At 45.6% G+C, this 25,520-nt stretch overlaps 1 protein-coding gene across 3 annotated transcripts in view; it reads right to left on the reverse strand.

Annotated features, from left to right (window-relative positions):
- LOC126526470 (cytochrome P450 3A24-like) overlaps positions 1–25,520 on the reverse strand; it is a 109,226-nt gene that overhangs the window by 51,330 nt on the left and 32,376 nt on the right. For 2 of the 3 annotated variants that reach the window (XM_055068209.2, XM_050174386.3), the window contains exon 2: positions 20,812–20,908. In XM_055068209.2, coding sequence (XP_054924184.2) covers positions 20,812–20,908 — 97 coding nt within the window. Of the gene's footprint in view, positions 1–20,811; positions 20,909–23,178; positions 23,361–25,520 lie in introns of those variants that run through there. The other variant, XM_050174388.3, reaches the window with a different exon arrangement.

Genomic DNA, 25,520 nt, shown 5'->3' on the forward strand with positions numbered 1-25,520 from the left:
ATGAAAGAAGTGGATGATATTTAAAACAAAAGACTTTTTCAATGCTTCGAAAAACACGAGGAAGTCAATAAATTTACAAATTATTCCCCTCAATTTCGAATTGGGATAAGCGTGTCAAATTTACGTCACAGTTACATCGTCAAGTCACAGTTGCAGCCAAGTCATTCAAGACTCCACTGAAAGAAAATCAAGGTAATAGGAGGACCCTTCGCGCAGTTTACAGTTAGGTGTTGAAGAGAGCCTAAAGAAAAATAAGTAGAGCTAGATTGAAATATCAGGCTTCTGTAATAACGAATTCGCTATTCGCAGCAATGACAGCGCACTTGTAAGCGAGCAAATGTGGAAAATGGAAACTCGTAGTGGCGCTACCTGTTGTTGACTATGGTACATCTCTTGGGCGCAAGCACGAGCTGATTTACAGAGCGTGGCCTAGAGGGAGGTCACACGGAGATCCCATCGGTTCATATCGAGAAGGAGCAGCGGGACCTTCGGCGGCAGTGCTCTCAACAAAGTGATATATTGGCACAAAGAAAATTATGATAGATTTTTACACTATTAATCCATTGATCTAGCTTGACTTAATTATTTCGTTTAGCATCCCTTCAAACATCTAGTTTAGACGTGAATTTATCCGTTTATACATTGGTCTAGTGCAAGGTTAATAACATTGAAGTCTAAAAAAAAATTCTGCCGCATGGTCAGAGCATATGCACAATTTGATTGTTACCTACAGGCGCTAGGAGGAAAAAAAGAACTACACGTGAAACGCCTTTATAACAAAGCGCTTGAAATCTCGAGTACAGGTCACTTAGGTGTAAAAATCGCGCACCGTACCGCTTCGCTACACAGAAGGCCTAGCATGCTCGGCAAGAAGAAAATCTTTATTTAGCATGAATACAAAAGATACTCCGGAAATGAGTCGGTAATATTTCTTCTGTCCAATTAGTTCACCAGAATGTGCGACTGCAGGCGAAAGTCTATGGCAGAGGTTCGTAGCATGTAAAGCGCCAAAAATACGAAAGCGACGCAGTCACATCTGCGTAGCCTCGAGTGCCTGCCTCGTAAAAAAAATGCTTGGCTAGCCTGCAGGCTCGTCACCACTGCTGCATTGGTCGACCTCAGTCTAGCCCTTGATGACCTCGGCAATGCCGTGACTCGTCAGTTCAGAGTCGCTCACCCCGTCGGTTGAAAGTAGGAGAGAGGCAGGTGTACCACAACTACGGTGGTATCCGGACTCTCCCGCATGGAGACGTTTCCTATGCGTGCCACCGCTTCATGGTGGCGCCGCTACGTGGCGCTCGTTGTAAAGCAACAAATTAGCATTCAGGGTCTTCTGTATTCCTTTGTTAAACGAGCATATTCGTAGTAGCGGTCTTCCCTGTGGGGGCGGACACGTGGTAGATAGGAATTTGGCAGGGAGATGCGCAATCCTTCGTTATCGTGTCATTTCGTTGTATAGGCGTTCCAGTGTATTTCTTAATCAGTCCGTGGCGCGTCCAACATGCCGTCAGAGATAGCCGCGCCTCCATCAAAGTGGTCCTGTGTACCAAAACTAAATTGAGACGGAGCCGCATGCGTAAGCACAAGTTGAATTGACCCACAACAACCTCGTGCATGGATTTGAGCATGAATGCATTTTAGGTCGGGCTCCACAAAACATTGGTGAGCTGTACGTGCGCCACGCAAGGATCATCACGCAAGTTTCCTGGCATGCCTACGAGACGGCGCCACTTTACTGTTTTGTAAGGCACTGGCTCGGGAACAGTACACTATACGCGGGACGTAAACGTGACGCGGTCCTTCAGCTCCGGTGGGGGAGTAAGCCGCGAAGACGTGTCGCTTGAGGGTGCTAGTTGATGCAGAGGAGCGTAGAGTTAGTCTGTTATCTCTGGAGGAAGACCTGGGCGGAAAAAAATGGCAACGCTAAAGATATTGAAAAAGTGATGCGAAAATAAGCATTTATAGGTTGCACGTACGAAGAACGTGTGCAGATCATTCTGTACATTTTTGAGAAAGGTCCAATGGCCATTTATAGATCTTTGACGTAAATTTACGGTGCGTAAAAGGATCCGTTTGTTGGCGCCTTAACTGGATGGCGCGATCATGCTGTGGGAGCCGTGGGTTCGCGTGGACTGCGCGCCTCGTCCGGATCGCATCTCGTCACCTGCGATGGCACGCCGCCTCCACGGAGTCGCTGCATGGCGGCGCCCTTGCGGTCCTATGCACAGGAAGACTGTCTAATGTGACAGTGATGCTTTCCTCCTTGTAACATGGCAGCCGACATTTCAATTTCACCTGACGTATTAATAATGAAGTACTGAAAAATTCTGGCGGTAAAACGCACGCTAGGGGGCACCACATTCATTCAAATGTATAAGTGAAATTGTCCAAGAGGCATGGTGAGGGCCTATTACTTAAGATTTTTAGCTCGGGGCCATTTCCGATTTACCTATTGAAATACGTGCAAAACGCAGAAATTATTTGACAATGCAGAAATGAATGCAGAAATGCATAAAGGGAATGCAGATTTTACAATGCAGAAATGCAAAACGCAGTAATGAGATAGCTGCTGGGCCGACTTGAATGAAGCTTGTTGCATTTGTGAGAGAAAGGTATATTGTAGTGAATCTATAGGGCATAATTTTGATTTAAGTAACAAAACATTTTGAAATATTGCTTAAAACTGATGCTTCGAAAAGCTCACACACCAAGTTAACTCTAACTCTGCAGCAAGAACAAATGGGACCATTCTGCAAACTGCCACTTTTAGAGCATCTAAAGCGAGTGCACTGGATGTATGAGTTTACAGCTTAAGTAACATTGCTAGGATATTCACGAGGGTTTCGCACGAATCCTACTCACAAATTTTTGGTGAATTTCACAGTTGTGAAATTCACCAAATTCACCGCTTTAGAGGGGCCCTGAACCACCCCTCAGTCTTGGTGAAATAACATACTCCGCGGGTAGCATACGCAAAAGGATAGACAGTTGGGCGAGTTGGCACGGTAACATGATTTTGGCTTCTAGCGCGAAGTGAAACACGGACACAGAAAGGAGCAGACAGGACGAGCGCTAACTCTCAACTAAATGTTTATTAAAACGAAGAACACTTGCGTCAGTCATGCTTCGTTGTCTCTGTTAGATTGCGAATTTCAGTACCTTCACAATACGTGTACTAATCTGAAGTAATTTTTGTTCCTTGACTTCGATACCCCCTGATATGTTAAACTGATGCTTTTACCTTGTCATCTTCTTTTGCTACGGTTTTTGCAATCACCCATATATATATGTTCTTCGTTTTAATAAAAATTTAGTTGAGAGTTAGCGCTCGTCCTGTCTGCTCCTTTCTGTGTCCGTGTTGCACTTCGCGCTAGAAGCCAAAATCATGTTAGCATACGCAACTGTGAACACCTCAGCCAAGTTTGACTGTCGTATGCAGTGCGTGGAGCTCGCAAGCGGTTCGCGAACTCCCCTTCTCTCAAACGCTCTCTTTTCAACACGAAGCCCTGTCCTCACTCTCTTCTAGACGCACCATTTTCTCACTCCGTTCGACGGCTGCTATTGGTCGGTCGCTGACATGAAGCTGCCGTCGGCAAGATGGCGTAGATACCGCGGCCGCCGCGGGGTGCCGCCACGGGTCCACTGGCTAAGCGCACTGCAGCTCGATGAGGGTACTACCAGGGGTAGCACACTCTCAAGTTCAACAAATGGCCACAGAGGGCGAAAAAATCGACCGCGCGCCGCTGCTAACAAAGCCGACGTAGTAGCATCACTTCGGGATTCGTTCGTTAGTTCCAACATTTCCCGGTAGAGGCGTCGTAACAAGCGCAATTTTATCTTACAAACTTTCTCTTACAATTACTGAAGCATTTTCTTTTGCATAAAAACAGGGCAAAATTATCATTGCTAATTAGATATTGTACTCTTTGTTAGTAACTTTATTGTTTCTTCGCCATTATAAACGCAAATAGCGTTCAGCATCATCGATCTTTCACGTGACCTCTGGCCTGGATTTAAAATTTTTACCGGTATTTCCGAGTGGACGGCGGCACGGATTCATTCGTTCGTACACTCAAGACTGCTTTGTTTCTAAAACTAGTTTCTTGCGCTTCGATGTCTCGCGTTATTTAACTTGGGGTGAAGTTACGTGTTTGCAAGCGGACATGTAAGCCCGGCAGTTGGGTTTCGGTCGTGAGCCATTCGGAACAGGTCTGCATCGAAACGGGAGCTGGATTTTGCTGCGGCTGACAACGGCAATAACGGTGAGTCGTTTAACACCGCTGCTTGAATCGTTATATAATATCCGTGTCATTACCTTCCAGGCGGGCACAAGTTAACGAACTAGATCCTGCATTACATATGGGCAGTGAGGATCTCAGTTGCTGTTTCATAAACCTTTACTTGCGAGTCTGTCGTTTGGTTTACACACACAACCAGGAAAGAAAGAGCGATATCGGAACGCGCGTCTCATTTTTCATGTTATTGTAGCCGTGGTTGTAGGTGACTGAGTAGCCTTATCAATATACATATTAAACATTTTTTTCGAGTCGGCCGGCAACGTCTTTCGTCCACAAAACCGAATAATCCTTTGGTAAAATGAAGTGAAAGTACAGAATTTAATGTATTAAACAGTTGCAAGCATGATAATTCACCCATATTTCGTACTTGTTGGTTCCAAATGTTCTTGCTGTTCAGATTGGTTTACCGTAGGGCATTTATTTTCGCAGTAGTGAAGCGGTGCATCACGTTTGTGCAGAAAAATAATGCATCAGTTCTAATAGCTTCATGACTTTCATGCATTTGCTTGTGGAACTAGCAGTGTGATCACTTCTAGTGTATAAATGAACCCACAAATGTTCTCATTTGTGATCTTAATAGTACTTGCGCTGTTGACATGCATTGTAGTTAGGCAGACATCAATTTTATGGACAATAGCAATATTTATTTAACATGCTGCTTAAGCACCCTTGAACAGACAGTGTACATTTGCATGTGTTCTGTAGTCGCAAATCATTACAACATATATGTCACACCTTTTTGCATTTTAAAACTTTGCTTTTTCAATTTCTGATTCAGTCAAAATTTCTGTTCCAGACATGCAGTAATGAAGACGGCACCAGTATAAAGCAACACACTCCACGCACTAAACAGAAGCTGCTGCCTGCTACAACAAGGTCATTGTGTGGACATTGGCTACTACTACAAGGTAAACAACACATGGTTCAGAAATAAATATGTTTGATATATGCTGTATTGGCTTGCTGTTTGCAGCAGATATGAATGTTTGTTCATATTTATGGTTCAGTATAATTGGTTCGAACATATAAAACACACATAAATTTGGCTAATCTGTGCTGTATCTCATGTGTCACCGTTTTGCCTCAACAGAGTCTATGCCAAGCAAATCTTGGTCATCACAGGAGCTCCTATCTGCGCCAACAGGAAGGGGCGGGAGCCGAATTTGCAAGGCTTTTACACCAAGAACAAAGAAGCACATGCAGAAGAATATGAATGAGATATCAAGTCTACAGAGGACTGTGTCAAGACTGAAAAGAGCTTCAGCCACCATTCCACCAGCACGGACATTTGGTTGAGTCATCCAGGTAACTCAAAAAGGACTTTCTAGAAATTCTTCGTCTTCAGGTGCACCTGCAACATCTGACCAAGCACGGACGACGCTGGCCAAAAGATTGAGTTCCATCAGTTTGCCCTTAATCAGCTTCCTAGCCATGTTAATTCCGTTTGTGCCAAGTGTAATTTTTCTTCTATAAATGCAAGCTTTCTCATTGCCCATTTTTGTTAGAGGTCATTCATCCTCATCCAAATATAAAGGTCAACCGATTCTTCGCTGATACTTAATACCAGTCACTGTCTAGCAGCCTAACATATCTGTAGCAGTATCTTCTAGTGTATGTTGTCATGCGCAATTCCTCTCCTGAAATAGCTGATGCAGCATCGGCATGCGTCTTGCATTAACCTATGCACATGTGCTATGCACCATTTTACTTTTCTTGATGTTTTTAGCCTTCAATGCTTGCAGAGCAGAGTGGCTTCTCTCTTGAATGCAAGCTTTCTCATTTTCCATATTCCTAGTCTCGTTGATGATTGCTCCTCTTCCTTGATAGTCTGGGTCTTTGTGCAAGCTACAGTGAAGTAATTGATTGCAGAATCTGGTTTTGCTGCCACACTTGGCTGTGGTAACTGTGTTACGTTTCTCAGATGTGGGGGCCTGGTCAGTTGCATTGGTGAGCAGTCCCTCGAGGTAAGCATTTGCTCCTGCAGTCCGCAAAGCGACATAGACTCCCAGTATACACACACCGTAACTGGTGCGCCCCGTTCGTTCTGGCCTGCTGCAGTAATGGGCAAATTGTGCTTGTGGCTTACCTCGGCCATGATTTGCTCAAAATGGAGACCAGCATATGTGCTCACATGGTTCGAAGTGTATGAAGTTGATAGCCATATGGGTGGAAAGGCCCGCAAGAATGGCTGCCGAAGGTGATGCCCACAAAAGCGACTTGTCCACATTGCGACAAAGTGTGAGCCACACATAGCAGCCCCCGAAAGAAAATAAATGTGCACGTTGGAAAGGAGTTAACGCTAAAATGCCGGGTAGTCCATGTCGCTGTGTTGGTTGCGGCAGCAGATGCCTGCGTCACCTGATTGCTTCGCAATGGAAGTTGCTCATCTTCAACGGCAACTGTTGGTTCAAACAGGTGCGAGACTCTGTCCAATCTGTTTGTACCGCAGGTTGTCGCTCGTTACCAGACCACCACATGTGACAAAGGCAAGCATTATGCCGTAAGATGGTTCGTAGCCAATGTATAATGTATTGTCTGAACCTCATGCGGTGACTGATTGCTGTTTAATCTTGCTGTTATGCCACTTGGTTACGGTCGCAGTTCTATGTTTTTCGAATATTGCGGCCTGGTCGGTTGCACTGGGAAGCAGCCTCTCGTAGTAAGCATTTGATCCTGCAGTCTGCACAGCGACATAGACTCCCAATTTACGCACACCGTGATTCGTGCTCCCCGTTCACCCTTTCCTGCTGCAGCCATGGGCAAATTGTGCCTCTGGCCTTTCTCGGCCGCGATTAGGCATGAACGGAGACCAGCATAAGTGCTTACATGGTCGGACGTGTATGAAGTTGGGTGGAAAGGCCCGTAAAAGTGGCTGATGAAGGTGATGCCCACGAAAGCGACTTGTCCATATTGAGACAATGTGGGACACCAAGTGTGAGCCACACATTAGCGGCCTCCAAAAGAAAGGAAACATGCAGGCTGGAAAGGAGTCAATGCTAAAATGATGGGTAGTCCATGTCGCTGTGTAGGCTGCGGCAGCAGATGCCTGCGTCACTTGATTGCTTTGCACTGCAAGTTGCTCATCTTTAACAGCGACTGTCGCCACAAACAGGTGGGACACTCTGTCCAATCTGTTTCTGCTGCTGGTTGTTGCTCGTTAGTAGACCACCACATGCGACGAAGGCAGGCACTACGCCTGTAGGTAGGCAGCTCAATGTACCCTAAGAGACCCGTGTATGTGAATGCTCACTGTTGCCATATGGTTCGTCGCCAATGTATAATGTATTGTCTGAACCTCATGCGGTGACTGATTGCTGTTTAATTTTGCTGTTATGTCACTTGGTTATGGTCGCAGTGTTATGTTTTTAGAATATTGCGGCCTGGTCGGTTGCACTGGGAAGCAGTCTCTCGAAGTAAGCATTCGCTCCTGCAGCCTGCACAGCGACATAGACTCCCAATTTTCATGCACCGTGATTCGTGCTCCCCATTCGCGCTTTCCTGCTGCAGCAATGGGCATATTGTGCCTCTGGCCTTTCTCGGCCGCGATTAGGCATGAACGGAGACCGGCATACGTGCTTACATAGTCCGATGCGTATGAAGTTGATAGCCAGATGGTTGGAAAGGCCCGCAAAAGTAGCTGATGGAGGCGATGCCCACGAAAGCGACTTGTCCATAGTGAGACAATCTGAGACACCAAGTGTGAGCCACACATTAGCGGCCCCCGAAAGAAAAGAAACGTGCAGGTTGGAAAGGAGTGAACGGCTAAAATCTGGGGTAGCCCATGTCGCTGTGTAGGCTGCGGCAGCAGATGCCTGCGTCTCCCGATTGCTTCGCAATGCAATTTGGGCATTTTTAACGGCGACTGTCGCTGCAAACAAGTGGCACACTCTGTCCAATATGTTTCCGCTGCTGGTTGTTGCTCGTTAACCTGACCACCATGTGCGACGACGACGGTGAGCCGTTTACGAGCTCGCGTCAATGATTCCAGCGTATCTCGACATGCAAACTTTATTTCTGCTATTGCACGAGAATGTACACTGCTTGTCTTCTGCCAATAAAGTCGCGCGTTCTGTTCACTCACTTGTGGCTTGTTTGTATGGGCGTCAGTAGAGGCTCTTGGCAATTAGAACGCACCACCTACGCGGCAGCGAAGGCATTGAGGCATGCCGCATAGCCTGCAGGGCAAGCACGGCGCGTACCAGCGTACGCGACCGGCAAAAAACGGCCATATTGAATTTTGCTCTAAAAAAAAAAAAATGTGCACTTCCGCTTCCGGTTTGAGCAACGTCATCTGGCGTCCCCCAAAGTAAGTTCCATGCGCTGCCGCTGCTTATTTTCGAACCACGGCGGAAGGTACAGTTTCCCTTCTCTAAGTTTGTTCTTTATTCTATGGTACTACCGCGTTTGCCCTATGCTAAGCGCGTCGTAGGCACCGAAGGCGGAATTCGTGGCGTTTACATTAAGATCCAAAATGAGATTTTGAACTGCGCGCCACAGTGACATTTAAAAGGCGCAGCTAGTGCCCACAAAAGGAGGAGCTTTGTGGGCACGTCATAGTCTTCGCAGTGCAAAGCATTCAAGAAGGAACGGGAGCAGAGTGGAGTCCTTGTTTGATCGCGCGTAACTGCGCTTCTGCTGAACGAATTGAAGTACTTTCCGCGGCGGAATATTTCAGAAATGGCCTATTCCTACCTCAAATGCCTTTCTCCACTTCGATAAAAAGTGCTTCAGGGCGCCTTTAATGAATAATAGGCGCAGCTCACAGAATTGTAATATTAGGTTTTATGATTGAATTACACAGTTCGCAACTTACTACGCGAGGCCTTTATTATTTTGCTATTTCGAACAATCTTTTTTTTAGATATGAAGAACTAAATTTTTTTTAAAAATCACACAGGAACTTCTCTGGGAGCTACCTAAGTATGGGTAAGCATTCTGCCACTTGCTCTACTCCGCGCAGCCCGTTGTAAATGTCGGTGTTATGACACTTGATCCGGCCGGTACTAACGACAACGCGGAGGCGACATGAACTGGTGCGGACGGCGGCGCAAGTTACACTTGTGACGCAAGCGAACTAATGCATGTGGCGGCGATAGGTGCGCTGATAATGTTCCCATCATTATAAGCCGTTAAGAGCTTTTTACCGCATTGTACATCCGTGTCGGACCATTATGAACCGTGATCAAACGGCTGCGGCACGGGCCGATGAAACGTACCCTGGCATCGCCGCGCGCACTGTATATTGAAAACGATCTGCGGAACGGGCAGTGTGTGCCGACTGCTGACAGCTCCGCGTGCTGTGTTCTCACCGCTTCGTTCACGTTGAAGCGACACGCAGTACAAATATAAAGTCGCTGGCTGTTCCGGGCTCTATATTGAAAGCGATCTCACAGGTCAGACGAATGTACGGACGGATGGCTTTCTCATTGGGTAGGCATAGAAATGCTCATGCATTTAAATGTTGCTTGCTGCAGCTAATAGATTTGAACTTTATAAATGTAACAAAAATATTTCAAAAGAATAAGTTAGGATCCAGTGATTGTAGGGAGTGGATAATTTTTCAGGTCGGTAATTTTTTACTAAAAATTATTAAATAAAAGTATCTCGAAAACTAAATTATCTTGTTCTAAACTCTGTAATTCAACAACGAAAACATTCAGTGACGATTATGTTACTTCCTAATGCGAAATTTGAATGCAGCTGCATACGCGATGTCAGTTTCCGGTATATTGGCTGGCGCAGAAAATCTGTCTCACGCGGCACGTTACAAACGGAGCGAAGTGTGGCGCGACTGCCTCGCTTGTCGGAAAATCGCGAGCGACAGCGCGTGGGTGATGGGTGCGTGCGATTCACAGCAGCCGCCGCCGCAAACAGACCTCCGCTAACGCAGTGCTTTGTTTTCATATATCGCATCGTTGGATGCACTCGCCGCGTGCCATCCGTGCACAAACTACGCGCACTAGCCTGGCGCCATGTAGTAGCCATCGTCTCCCCAGAGCGGCACTACGCTTTTCTTCTCACGCAGATACAGCGCAGCATGGGCTTGATGTTTTGACAGTCGGCGAGGAACCGAGGGGGCCGCGCCGCTCCTACCAAGACACGAGCCTCAAATGGCAGCTGGAAAAGGATATCGCGTTAAAAGGGGTTTGTGTTTGAGTTTCCGCGTAACAGAATTACGTTTTCTCGTATGTTCAAATTACAAACCGACGCTATCATGTCTGTAGCTTGTGTGTAAGTCGTACTTTACGATTTTTCTGGCGCATTTTACTCTGAGAACTTCGATTAGTTCAATAACTTCTTTGCGCTACACGGAGGGCCTGCGTGGTTGGGTATGCGTGGTTCGGAGTGGTTATTCCCGAAACGACAGTCGACGTTAGACGCGAAACGCCCGCGATAGCCAATGTGTGCACTGTACATATTGGATATCATCTTATATAGTGTGACAATTAGTTTGTGTGTAACTGTTCCTTTCCGTGGGCTTATGTGGCTATACTTTGGTGAGTGAGGACTCGGACACATCTTTGAAAACGCGCCGTGTATGCAATGGTTCGCACTATCGTCCTGGTGGAACTGTGCCTTGATTGTGACTCAGTGTTCGTATCATCTCTTGTTGAAATAAACTTTTCCTAAATACGCCGACGCACGATCTTCCGCAACACGGTCCCCCAAACGCTATCGCGTTAAAACCCAGAAATGTTTTTATTAGACAACCGCTGGACCAACTTCAAAACGTTTTCACAACGAAGCTTTGTATTCCCAGGCGATTTGTCTCTTGGTTTGCAGAAATCCCTAGTACCTTCTAGGGAGCAGCGGAAGAACTAATGTGTATTGAAGCCTTTGGAATCATTAAAGTGGAACCTGTGCGCCCTCAACGAAGTATGACGACCATGGGGAGAGTCGGGTGCCTCCACCTCGAAGCGCGCAGTTGGCCACGTGTGCGTGACGTAGGCATACGGTCGCAGCGAATCTCGCGCACTGCCCCGAAACCACGTGTATGTGCGGGAGGAGGTCATTTTCGCTCCGATGTCCCCATGGCACGGCCCGCGAGTCGTGCGCACACCCGAGGAGCAGCGGCGGAAGTGCAACCGTCGCCGTCGGGCCGCCTACCCGGTAGCGTTGGAAGAAGAGCGCGCCCGTGCAGCAAAGTGAAATGTATCGCAAAGTGAAAACGCCTATACAGCTGCATTCAAATCTCGCATTAGCGAGTATCATAATCGTCACTGAATGTTTTCATTGTCGGTTGGCACGCCGGCGATGGTTACACTTGGCGGTGAACAGTGAACCGTAGTTCGCAGGTTCACCTTCACACGCTTTTACTTGCACATACAGCATGCAGCGCGCGACGATGGTTTTAACGCGATAGCGTTATATAACGTTAAGGAGCCCGAGTTGCAGAAAGTCCGGCGTCGGACGTCGTTTCGGCAAAAAGGTTTTCGAGCGACCCATACCAAGGCCATCCATGTGGCGCAAGGGATTTACTGAACCAATTGAATTTCCCAAGCCAAAATACGCGGAGCAATCGTAAACTACGACATACACACAACCAACAAAAATGATAGTTTCGGATTGTAATTTGACTATACGAGAAAACGTAATTCTGTAATGCGAAACCCAAAGAAGGCCCTTTTCCAGCGGTTCTACAATTCACAGACCGGTGGCCGCGTCCGCCGTTCGCGTACGCAGGCGCGTGGGTGTCTCATGGGCCACGGAGCGGCGCGTCCGGTTCCTTTCAATATGTCCAGCTGGCGCTCGCCTCCGCCGCATCGCGGCTCACGGAAAGGCCACGTTTCTACTGCAAAGCCCGCCTTCGTGCATGGCGCTCGCGCCCAGCGTTTCCTGATAAACATTACGGTTACACACGCTCCAGTTGCCGGGAAGCGCGAGAAGCAGTCAGGGATCTTTGAATGCTATCACCTTCCACTTATAAAGGCGAAGCTCAAGCGTGCTTTAAATTTTTATTGACCTCGGACTTTATACGGAACCTCACGACAAAGCCGATGGCAGAAATGCGCTTGGAGTGTCCCTACAATTGCTATCGCAATAAAAAGAACCACAACGCTCGCCTTCGCGCATAGCGTACGCCGCCAGCGTTTCTTCGTAAACATTAGGGTCACATAAGCTGCAGTTGCCGGGAAGCGTGAGAAGCACGTAGAGATCTTTGAATGGTATCGCTTTCCATTCTTAAAGGGGAAGCTTAAGCGTCCTCCAAATTTTCATTTGTATTTAGGCAGGTGGCATCGAAGTTGGGCGTGGGCTATTCCTCTTAATGCTTATATCTCTGTAAGCATGACCGCGTTACTTAACAGACGATGTGAATCACACACGTAATTTTGGACGGTTCGAACTTCATTAACAGGCGAAATTAAAAAAAAAAATGTCGTTTAGAAGAACTTTATTTCAACAAGAGACGATACGAACGCTGAGTCACAACCGCTGCACAATTCCGCCAGGACGATAACGACTAAAAAGCACGTCGAAGATACAGCAAACGGTCCACTGTCGATGGAGCTAAATGAACGCACGCGCTCCTAACGTAAGTTATCATGAATAGCCACCAGGCATGCTCTGGATATCCTGCCAAATTAGGCGTCCATATATTTATTACCCCAATAAACTGCTGTAGCAAAGATGATCACGTATTTCGTATACTTCCTTTGTATCCTTTAGGCGAACGTCAACAAATATAGCGTAAATATACAGCAATAACTATGGCATTGAAGCTCTGGACGAGTAGCGAAACCAGACGAGAATCGCACTACGAGAATGACGCAAAAAAATTAAGTCAGTTTCGTTCAAATGCGAAGTATTGAAAGAAGAAAACATTTGTGCCAATGCTAAAATATGTGGAAAAATGGCAAGCTTTTCGACTACGAATAGTAAATACGAAATAGCGGATATCAAAAATTCCGAGGACACGTAAGCACTTCCCATGAGTAGCGAATGCGAAACCATTGATGTCCAATTTTACGGCACTGAGTTGTCCCTGGAGTGTTTCGCTGCGAGTAATGTACCATAGCGGTACATGCTGGCCGAGTCAGCAGCAGCAGCAGCAGCCTACGGTACCAGCACAGCGTGTCACGGACGCCGGGAACGAACCAGCAGCACTTGTTTCCTTTTGCCCGGTCTGCTCCGCCGAGGCGCAGCTTGTGACGCGGCGTCGCAGCCAATGGCAACCTGAGTTTAGGTGCAGTCTTTACAGCGAAGCTGTTTATGCGGACCCTGTGCCGTCGTTGCCCGCTTTCGCTAAAAAGGGGCCAGGTGACCTAGCGGGAGAGGAAAAGAAGAGCTCAACATGGTGAAAGGGGTTAGAGTGACCTCTTCCCTCACTGTGAGAATGCTATCCTACACGCGAATCTCATACGGTTGTCACAAGGTGCAATTTCGGCCATCGAATGAGTACGGACTCGAATTTATCGACGATTGATTGCACCCCGCCGCGAAAGAAACAAATGTTATGCTGGCGGTTTGCGGCCAACGAACAACGCCGAGCGATTGAAACGCGATACTAGGAGCATAGCGAAACGATTCAGCAAGAGCCGACACTCCCTTAGAGCCCAGCGGCTGAATGGACTGCAGCGCACCAAGCCGCCGACATTGAGACCAGAACCAAACTTTCGGTTTCGGGCGCGCGCTTATTGAACGCTACCTGGAACGCGTTACGCCGGTTGCGCTGATCGCGGCGGTATTTTTTCCCTTCTCCTGCACACCCGGGCGCGGGCGCGGTCTGGAATCGTTTTATTATTAAGTAAAAATGCTTGCGAACAATCTTTACAAGCCTCCATCGTATTTGTGCCACGTGCACCTTCATAAAGAAGACGCAAGTGCTTCTTGCGCCAGCAAGAAGTGCCAGCAGCCACGTCAATCGTCAAACCAATCCAACCAAACGTCAAAACGACAGCAGCGTCGGCATCTCCAGTGGTGGGCCTTGGGCCCAAAATACAGGAGTTTTGTATTAGTGGTTCCATGCATTATATTCCAGCTATATCTATAGGAAGACCACAAGTAGTGCGTACTCCTGAGGAAGAAGCTGCCTGCCCCGAGCGTCAGCGAGTTCTGGCTCGTGAACGGGCCCGTCGTCGTAGGGCCGACCCCCGCTGCGTGCCAGAGATGCCGAGTTTAAGCGGCAGCGCCGGGAGGCCGATACCGAAGTGCGCGGCCAAGACGCGAAAACACGTCAGCAGCTCCGGGAGTACACTCGGTGTAACTAACACAGCTTCGCCATCTTCACCGACTGGAAGGGGTGGTGATTTTTATATTTTGCTACAGAAGACAGACACCGGTTCTTTCTCTCAATGGGCCATTTGGCGCTTTCGAATCAATAGTAAAATGCAGAAACATATATTAACAGCAAAAATATCTCTTTCCGTCCGCATAACTAGGTACAGCGCTTGTACTGGCAAGCCAAAAAACGCATATTACTCATTGAACCATACAATGGCATGCTAACACTCTGCCTCCCTATATTCGATAACGTGTGTCGCAGAATCAGCAATGTAAGCGTGACATTCACGTTTCACAAATGACCGGGCGCCCTCGAGACGTCAAATGAGGCCTGTAATTCGATCAGTGTTGCTTTTATGCAGATAGTAGAGCCCGCACATATAATAAGGCAGGTCGAACTGGAAGCAATACGAGTCATGGGTGCTTCTTGCCGGCTTGAAGAATGAATGAATGTAGGATGTTTATTGGCGCAAGGGCCAAGTATGGCTAAACAGCGCCAGGTCCGTGGTGATGAGTTTGCACTGTAGGTATGAGTTCTATGAAGTTGATGTGATGTGGCTTTAAAGGGGCCTCACAATAGTCACTCTCGAGTGCGTAAAATCTATCTGTAATAAGATTATGTCGATAACAAATAACATTCTATGAGTATTAAAATCTATCGTGAAAGAATGATGCAATATAGAAAATATGCGAGGTGGTAAAATTACCTGGAGCACTACTGCCTCGCCAGAGCCCTTGAAACACAAGGGCCTAGAGGCATGCACTATACGAAGCAGCTATCACAGCGGCATCCTCTGAAGGGAGGAGACGCTACGAATGGGGTGTGGAGCTAATAACATGTAACACAACATCTTTCAGGAAACCTAGGACTGCGTTGGTGTCAAAGAGTGGTTCTGGGCCGAGTAATATTACAGGATGAAGGGAGATGTGCTGTCGGCATGCTAGGGTAAAATATTTCTTTCTCTCAAATTCGGCTTCCCGACACTCCAGGAGGACGTGGAGGACGGTCAGCCTCTCCCCGCATCTACCACAGGTTGGAGGATCTTTTCCATGGAGTAAAAAGTTATGCGTGCCAAATGTGTGTCCTATTCTGAGACGACAGAATAGCACATCTGTTCGCTGTGATTTTCTTCTGGAGGGCCAAGAACCTAACTGTGACTTTATCACATGCAGTTTATTATTTATTTCTGCGTCCCACATGCGTTACCAGTGGTTCAGTAGTTTCCTTCGTAAGAGGGGCTTCAGGTCTGCGATGAAATTGATGCATGCGATGAAATTGATGTGGCCATCTGGTCCGCCAGAATGTTACCCTCGATGCCCTTATGGCCAGGTACCCAGCATATAATTACACGCTGGTTAGATATATATGCTTTATAAAGCACGGAATAGAGTTAATTAATTACTGGATTTTGGTGCTTACAGAATGACATTAAGGCCTTCACCACACTTAGGGAGTCTGTATATATAACGGCTTTTTGGAGTTTTGATTTCCTTATATGCTTTACAGCCGACAATAATGCGTAGGCCTCTGCCGTAAAGATACTCGTTTATGGATGTAGTACATCGAATTCCGAAAAGGATGGACCGACGGCTGCATAGGAAACTCTGGCATATGACTTGGAAGCGTCTGTGTAGAACTCTGCACGAGTGCTTGTACTGAAGTTCTATAAAATGCATTCGGATTTCGACCTCTGGAGCGTGCTTTGTAACTTTTAGAAAGGTTATGTCACATTCTATCACCTGCCACTCCCAATGAGGTAAGAGCTCGGTTAGGTGCATTGTGGTTAGGTTAGGTGCGATGCTCGATGAGTGGGACATGCATTTCATCGCCAAGCTCCTTCACATGCAGCGAGAAAGGCTGTCTTATAGAGGGATGATTGCGGAAAAGTGTGGCACACGTCACATCGGTAATGTTATTAGAACATGGATGTTCAAGATTAGAGTGCACATTAAGGAAATATGTAAAGCTGATGTATGATCTCTGCAGGTGGAGTGACCACTCCTTCGATTCGGCATATAAGCTTTCAATCGGGCTTATTCTGAAAGCGACAGTGGCCAAGCGGATACCCAGATGCTGAACAGGATCCAGCATCTTTAGCGCGCTAGGGGTGGCAGAATTATATACCACGGCACCATAATCCAATCGAGACTGAATTAGGCTCTTGCAGAGATTCATTAGACACGTCCTGTCACTACCCTATGTAGTCTGCGATAGAAGTTTCATTAAGTTCATTGTCTTTAGGCATTGTTCTTTAATATATTTAATGTGTGGATGAAAGTGAGTCTATAGGCAGTATAATACCTAGAACTTTTTGCTGTTTGTTGACAGGTATTTGTTGTCCACACAGTTCTAGGCCTCTCTTTCTTGTAAAAAGAACACAAGAACTTGTGTGAGGATTGATTTTAAATCCATTTTTCAGTGCCCACTGTGACACTTTGTTCAAGCCATGTTGCACCTGTCTCTCGCACACTGCAAGGTTACAGAATTTGAAACCTATTTGAATGTCATCCACGTAGACGGAATAAAAATGGCCGGTGGTAATGAAGCACGAAGTGTTGTCATCTTAACAATAAAGAGTGTGCAACTGAGCACACCTCCCTGAGGTACACCACTTTCTTGTGTAAAAGGACGTGGCAGTACAATGCCGACTTTACCCGGATGGTACAATTGGACTTGTAGCTTTCTATTAGGTTTAGCATATTACCATGAACGCCCATGTCTGACAAATCTCTCATGATTCCGTAGCGCCATGTTGTGTCGTACGTCTTCTCCATATCGAGGAATATCGATAAGAAAGACTGTTTGTGTACAAATACGTCACGGATATTCCCTTCAATACGTACCAGATCGGTTGTGGAGCGCTCTTCTCGGAAGCCGCACGGATATGGATCAAGCATTTTGCTCATTTCAAGGAAATGAATGAGTCGCCGATTACTCATTTTTTTCAAATACCTTACAAAGGCAACTTGTGAGGGCTATTGGGCGGTAACTTGCCACTGAGGAAGGGTCTTTGCCTTGTTACAAAACAGGAACCACAATGACTTCTTTCCATGCGGTTCGAAGGTATCCTACAGCCCAAATAGTGTTGAAAAGTGCGAGTAGTGTAACTTGCGTGTCATTGTGTCGGTTTTTGATCATCTCATACATGATTCTGTCAGATCTCGGTGAAGAGCTCTTGCATGCGCTCAAGGCAGCTCTCAACTCGGAAATACTAAAAGGACAGTTGTACGGTTCATTCTGTCGACATTTTCTTATGAGTGGCTTAGATTCTTCTATTTGTTTATATTTGAGAAAGGATTGCGGATAATGGTTTGAACTTGACACGCTCTCCAAGTGCTCCCCAAGTGAGTCTGCCTGATCTTGCAGTGCATCGCCCTGTGTATCTACCAAAGGAAGTGAATATGTTTGTCGCCCTCTTATCCTATTAACCCTGTTCAAGACTTTGGCCTCATCTGTAAACGAGTTGATACTCGATAAAAACTTCTGCAAACTTTCTCTTCTGGCCTGTCGGCGGGTTCTTCTGCCTTGGGACTTTACTTTCTTAAAGTTGATAAGATTCTCTGCAGTGGGAGAAGCGCGTAGCAACCCCCACGCTTTGTTCTGTTTCTTACGAGCTATCCTACATTCGTCGTTCCACCACGGGAAAAGCCATCTGCATGCCAAGCCACTTAGTTCAAATATGCATTTAGATGCGGCATCTATAATAAAGTATGTAAAATACTGCACAGCACCATCAATTCCTAAAGAAGACATGTCATCCCATGAGGTACTAGTGAGAGTTCGGAATTTCTCCCGGTCGGCTGTATCAACTTTCCACCTAGGAGCCTCTCTTTAGATGTTCTTAGCAGTATGGGGAAGTGGTCGCTCCCGTAAGGATTGTTGGTAACTTCCCATTCAAGTTCGGGCAGTATAGACGGGGAGACTATGCTGAGATCAATTGAAGAAAAGGTTCTGTTTACAAGACAGTAATATGTGGGTTCCTTTTTATTCAGAAGACACGCACCGGATGAAAGAAGGAACTGTTCAACAAGACGACCTTGCGCATCTATACGAGAGTCGCCCCACAGGCAGCTGTGTGCATTGAACTCGCCAAGAACAACATAAAGTTCTGGCAATTCATCTATAAAAGTTCATGTTTATTTAATTTGTAATGTGGGGGTATGTAAAGCGAGCAAATGGTGATGTTCAGGAGAACGTTCAGTGAACGTTCAGGTGACGTTCAGGAGAACAGCGCGAACCACCACTGCTTGATGACGATTTTGTAGCTGTAAAAGTTCACACGCAATGCTTTTATGAATAACAATGGCAACACCGCCCGATGATACGACAGCTTCATCGCGATCTTTGCGAAACGTAACATACTGTCGGAGAAAGTTTGTGTTTTGATTTTAGGTTTGTTCCTGTAAACACAGCACTTTTGGATTGTGTTCGTGGATGTGCTCTTGCACGTCATCAACGTTTCTAAGAAGACCTTTGACTGATTAGGTGTTTGGTCACAATTTCTTTACCATCTCGCCTCATTTTTATTCTTTTCAAATTAACGACATTCTGCTCATTGAAGCCCTCCAGGAGCTCTGCCTCTGTCAGCTGATGTCAATCATCGTCTGAGACAACGCCGCGGGTAGTGTTCATAGTGCGGTGCGGAATCACTGTCACTTGAACATCCCGAAATGACACTAGACTGGGCAACTTTTCGAATTGTTTCAGGTCATGGAGCTCCAAGAGGAGATCTCCACTTGCCATCCTTGATGCCTTGTAACCTGGACCAAGAGCCTCAGTTGAAGACTTTGAAACTAGAAATGGGGACATTGTGCGTGCTTGTGTATCTGATTTTTCCCAGTGAATGACGTGAAATCGTGGGAAGTTGGGTCTTTGACTTCCAAAGAACTCAAATACATGTTCGGTGCGCCCTCTTTTCTGAGGGCGATCAGGGAGGGGAGGGAAGGAGCTTGCCATAGAAGAACCTAATTTTCGGCAATAACGCCAGCCACCCACTGTGGAGTCCTACAAGGGGACGCTACAGGGACTGTAAAAACAGGTCTTGCAAACGCCAGCTGTACGTAATCACTATAACCAAATATGAGATAACCTACGTTGGCTATTCGAACAAGGTTAACCCTTGCTGCCTGGAAAAATCGGAAGGAAGCGGAAGCTAGGAGGCAACAGAAAAGATGAAAAGGGATTGAAAGACGAAAGCTGGACAAAGAGAGAGACAGGAAAAGGCAACTACCGATTGCCCCGGGTGGGTCAGTCCGGGGGTGCCGTCTACGTGAAGCAGAGGCCGAAGAGGTGTGTTGCCACCGACGGGGACCTTAACGGTCCGAACACCCGGAATCGGCTCAACCCCCAGGATCTCCCTTTCCCCGGACACGGCTAAGCCGCGCACGGCTACACGCGGCAGGGTCCAACTCTCGTGTGCTCGGGTACGTGGTGTCTTAGCACACCAAACGCCTGCTGACGCAGACGCCCCTGCGGGCCGGCTTGAAGGGTGAGTACTGCAGTCTGTTCTAAGACAAACGTAATCATGCTGCTTGCCTGCTGAGCGCTCCTTTTGGCAGTTCTCTTGCAAAAACCATCCATAGCATTCAATTGCATTTCAACATAAAGTCCACGGAATGTGTTAATAGAATGCAACGCAATTTCTGTAAGAGCTTTGGTAAGGGGTGTCACACACGAATACATTCGCTTGCTGATGGTATGGACAAGAAACGACCTTACCGAGGCAGCATCGTCGAATCATCATGGTTATCATTCATGCGATGTTTTATTTATTATATGTGCTTATCGATTGAAGCCATTACAACGTCGGCTGATTCACCGCGAGGAAAGAACTGGGAGAGCAGAAACGAGATAGGCGTTCGAAGAGAGGCCTAAACAAAATCAAATTAAGCTAACCAATGTCAACAAGCATTACTTTACTCTTCATTTTACCTTCACGTGAAAGAAACTATCATGAAGACAAATTTCTCCCACTTACAAAATTCGCTGCATAAATTTTGTTGCCTTCGTGCAAACTTTGTGATGACTTGAGTAGACTCTCCATGGAGAATCAACTCAATAGCATGTCTTATTATTGCAAGGCCTGGCCAAGCTCTTAATTGTTGCAGCTTCGTTTATATTCTTCGGGCCATTTTAAAACGTTACTGGCCTTACTTAAACGAGTTCTATACCCAGCGAGTGCTGGAGTGGTCCCAGCGAAACGTCATAGAATAAGGGCGCTGTCCACCTGACGACAAACAAGATTTTTGTTTTTATCAACATCATCACCGTAAGGAACCTTGAGCAACGTACCTCGTTCCAGAATTGGTAGAAATGGCCCGAGAATATACTCGGGGGTGGACCGGAGATGCCAGTCTCTCGGAAGAAATCAAAAGTTTTCTGTCGCCATCTGAAAATAGATGGCAAAGTAAGTCGATATTTGAAAGCAGTGGACAGAGTAGCACTGGGGACTCTGTACTGGTGATATTCCTGCATTCAGTGCAAAAAAGTAAAACAATAGCAACACTCACTCATGAATACAGGTAACCCAGTCACCCATTGTTCACTTTGTTAAGCGAACGTATACCTACGGAAAGGTGATCAACTTGACAAAGCCCTGTACATGGTGACATGGCTATTAGTAGCATGCCACACATAAACAAAAACATAACCAAAAAATAAAAATAAATTGATAATGCATTAAAGAGGTGGGCTTCAAATAAATACACAATTAAAGAAACAATTGCTCATAAACAATACAAACCGAGCACATAGTTAAGAAACCTAGGCAAGAAAATTATCAAATAAGAATTTTCTTGAATTCAGCAATCAAGTAATTGAAAATGGTTTTGCTTACTTTATTCAAGAACTGTCCTAGATATGAAGAGAATAAATTGTATGAGCACCAATTCGAATGTACATATGAGGCGCACTAAGTATTCTCAAGAGAAGAAGAAATTGGGCAACTAGAAAGTCTCACAAATGCTTAGCTTGGTAATGTACATCAGCCCGTTATTTAATATCGTATGAACGTTGTAGCGAAATATTTGCAGCGTGTAATTTGTCCTAAAATGCAATATATGTGGGTCTATTCAGGTACCCGAGAAGAGTAACGAGACGTGCTTTTATTTCGTTCTATTTCATAAGGGCTTAATATATTGCTGATAATGTTGATGATAACTGATATTTATAAAAATCTGCAAGCTCGATTACACCCACATTTTATAAAGAACGGCAGTGAGTGAAAGTCATATGGCATAATAGAGAAACAGCGGACCATTCATTTTCGGAGTTAGAACTGTCCATTTATATTTGTGGTGGAACTTGTACGGCAGATGACGGAACAGTAGTTAACTTGGGTAGTTAACGTTCGTGGGTAAGTATTTTACTGCGCAATGCTGACCAACTACCTGCAGAGTTTCCCTACTAGGAAGCTGATCTGACCGTACATGGAAAATGGAAAAAATGCTTAGCATTCTTACCGATGTGAGAGGTATACTTTCGAAGACTTTAGTTAAACTTTAACTGAATGATTTCCTGGCATTTTTGTGAACAGATTTGTGAGAAACAAAATACGCTCACAAAACGATGCCATACAATGGATTTCCGAGTAAACTGCTGTTCGAGTAAGATAATCCTTAAATAACAAATAAACTCTATTTTATTTCAAATCAACAGCTACGGATGTCTGCGGCGCTGGTTGAAAGCTCGGCGATACGGCTTGGCGGGGATGATCTGGTAGGTGAAAATACCTTTTTAACAATTATGCAATGCAACTGCAAAATTAATGTGATCTTGTACAGTGTTGCGAGTGTTTCAAATATCGTTAAAGAAGGCCTACGGAAACATAAACCTTTAATAAAGTCCAGCTCCGGCTTGAGGGACCAGTTCAACCTGGTCAACTGAGTGAAAAGTGCAGCTAAAGCCGTTAGAGTGAGGGGACCAGCCACTGCAGAGCGGATGAGCATTCTACACTCGTGTGCTCTTTTGTATAATGTTTATCCTGTATCTCTCTGGGCATCAAGCTGCGATAGCATTTAGCTAGAAATATAAAGCTACGCAGCTCATATATAGCACTTTGCCTTGACAAGTGACTTTATGCTCATATTGTCAAAGCAAAATCAATTTTCATTTAATGTACCAAATAAAGAAGTATTCGCACTGCTGTCCCACCTCTATATTACAGCAACTTGTCATCTAAAGAATAAATATCAACTAATTGTTCACCAAACTAAATGTGTGCTCTGCAGCATGAAACTCCAGCATGAAGGTACCAGCATGGTCCCAAGAAGGCCAGACCAGGATACAGAAAACACCAGGCGAGCACACCAAACACACGTCGAACGTACCAAGAGCACCAGGTCAGGTACACCAGACACACCAGACCGCACTTACCATATGCACCAGCACGTGCACACCAGACACACCAAACCCGTGTCTGAAAACCGGCTCTGGCAACCGCGTTGCCTTTTCTGTCTCTCTCTCTTTGCGCAAACCAGACGCTCGTCTGGTTGACGTCCCTGCCTTTCCTCTCCTTTCTTTTTCATATCGTGTCTCGTTCGCAACGGGCTGTAGCAAGTGGAGACACGGCAATCATTCGTATGGGGATATGTGATGCTTGTCGAAAGAAGAAAGCTATAGACAACAGCCCAGCTTGATCTCGGAAGAAAACTTTCTCACCTTACTAGAAACAGGAAGGCGACGGCGGCAGCGCTCAATAGCAGAGCAGCCGCCGTTGCAAGGGTAGCCGGGCTTGCTGTATCCATTTGTGGCCCGACAGAAACAGAGCTCGGCAGCAACAGCTAAACGGGCCTGCGTACTCGTAACTGCTCTTTCACGCACTTGCTGCAGTTGCCGGCCGGATGAGCGCAATACTTCCTTGTGCAGAAAGCTGTGCACGCCGAGCGCGCTCGGTCGGTCGAAAAACAACTTTTATGCTGGCGCTGCTTTGTCGGCTGTGTTGGCTTTTCTTTTTTTGATAACGAAAGCGCAGATAAGAGACGGAGTAAGCCGTTCGCGGGGTGTGCGTGTAGACGACGGCTGTGATTAGGGATTGTTATGGGCGCCTGCTATATGTCACTTGAAAATACACTAACCACGTTGCGCACTTACAAAGAAAACTAGCTGACGATATTAGATTATTGATCAGAGCACGTCAGAATTTTAACAGTGCGTCATTATTACGCTGCATAGCGCCTTCATTCAGTCACATTACCTATTGTATCGCGACAAGGGGTAACGCTTACCTTAATTATTGTCGATATACCGCACATTTTTCTGCTTTATCCATTTCGAACGCTCCAGTTACCTATCTCAACCACTCGGTATTTATAAAGAATTGTTTTCTAGCATACTTAATTATTAGGTTTATGCTCATCTCTTATATAGTTGCTTGTTTAATTTTCGCTGGGTATTTTTTATATTTATCTGCGTTTAATTTCCTGTTTTAATTCAACTACGTTTACTACTGATCTAATACTGTTTTACTTTAGCCACTACACTTCTTTATAACCTTGCACAGGAGGTCCCCCTACAGCCTAGTGCTCTCGGGCCTCCTTCTGTATACTTATTTGTACGTTGTTCTTGCTGTGAACTCAAAAAACTTCATTCTGAAACTATGAGATGCGTGGACGTCCTTCCGCCGTCAAGGTCTGTGAGTGGCGGCGCTGGCTAACACTCCCAGGGTTCTACTAGGACACATAAATACCCAAGAAAGTGGATTGGAAAACAGCGCCGCGGTAGCTCAATTGGTAGAGCATCGCACGCGAAATGCAAAAGTTGTGGGTTCGGTTCCCACCTGCGGCAAGTTGTTTTTTCATCCACTTTAATTTCCATTAATTTGTCGTTTCATCATTTCATTTATTAAACACAAGTAATTTCCCCTATGTTGTCCTTGGTGTCAGTGTTTGTTGGCTTCTTATGATATGACTAATAAAAATCGGGCTCCTTGGTTAACCCCTTTCTTCTCGTTGATTATATATATATATATATATATATATATATATATATATATATATATATATATATATGAACGAAGGACGGATTTTTATTAGGCAAATAAAGATTTCGCATGAACGCGAATAACATGTTAACGCCGCTTGCTGGACGCAAACTTAGTGACACGTGGTCCAATTTACACCATCATACAGACTCGTAGTTAGACACATTATGATTTGACATCCGCGGGCATGGGGCATTGCTTGTTCTACAGACTTGTAATAAGTCACATTATGATTGCACATCCACAGGAATGGTGCATTGAAATTGCTTGTTGGAATCCAGCTCAATGTCGCGGCCTACTGCACACCACCATACATACTTGCGACACATTCTACGGTTATCATGGTGCATTTTACGAAGCGTTTTTGTGAAAATTTCGAGGTTGTGGCTATGCAAAACACACTTTTGGAGGCTTTTGATCGAAGCGCTTGCCTTGTATCTTATATTCTTTTGGTGTTGCGCGATTAAACGTAACAAATTCGTTTTTCATTCTAAAAAGAAATAATAAAGGAAACAGAGGGGCCCGAGTAATAATTCGAAAGCATTATATGTCCAAGAGGCAGAAAAGCCGGCGTTGTCTGCAACGAATGGCATAAAAAATCATCAAAGGCGTGTTGTAGGTTTATGCGTGAATATTAATTTTATAAAAACTTAGAGTAAGATGAGTTAAGGTGGAGTGAAGTAGATTAAGGTAAAGTAAAGGAAATCAAGGTGAAATAATGTGGATCAAGGTGAGTTAGAGTCTGCTAAGGTAATATGATGTGTATTAAGGTAGATTAACGTGGATTAATATGGTGTAATGTGGATTAAGGTTAATTAAGGTAGAATAAAATGAACAGACGTCGAATAATGTCCCTTTCGCATTCTAATCTGATAAGAGTCCTTAAGCGACTGTCAACTTGCGTTAGTCAAATCATGGTATCAGAAAATAGGAGAAAACTGCTTATCAAGCGATGTGTGTGTGTGTGTGTGTGTGTGCGTGTGCATGCGTGCGCGTGTGTGTGTGTTATTGAGGGGAGAAA

Source organism: Dermacentor andersoni, chromosome 8 (genome assembly GCF_023375885.2).
Source record: "Dermacentor andersoni chromosome 8, qqDerAnde1_hic_scaffold, whole genome shotgun sequence".
Taxonomy (NCBI): domain Eukaryota; kingdom Metazoa; phylum Arthropoda; class Arachnida; order Ixodida; family Ixodidae; genus Dermacentor; species Dermacentor andersoni.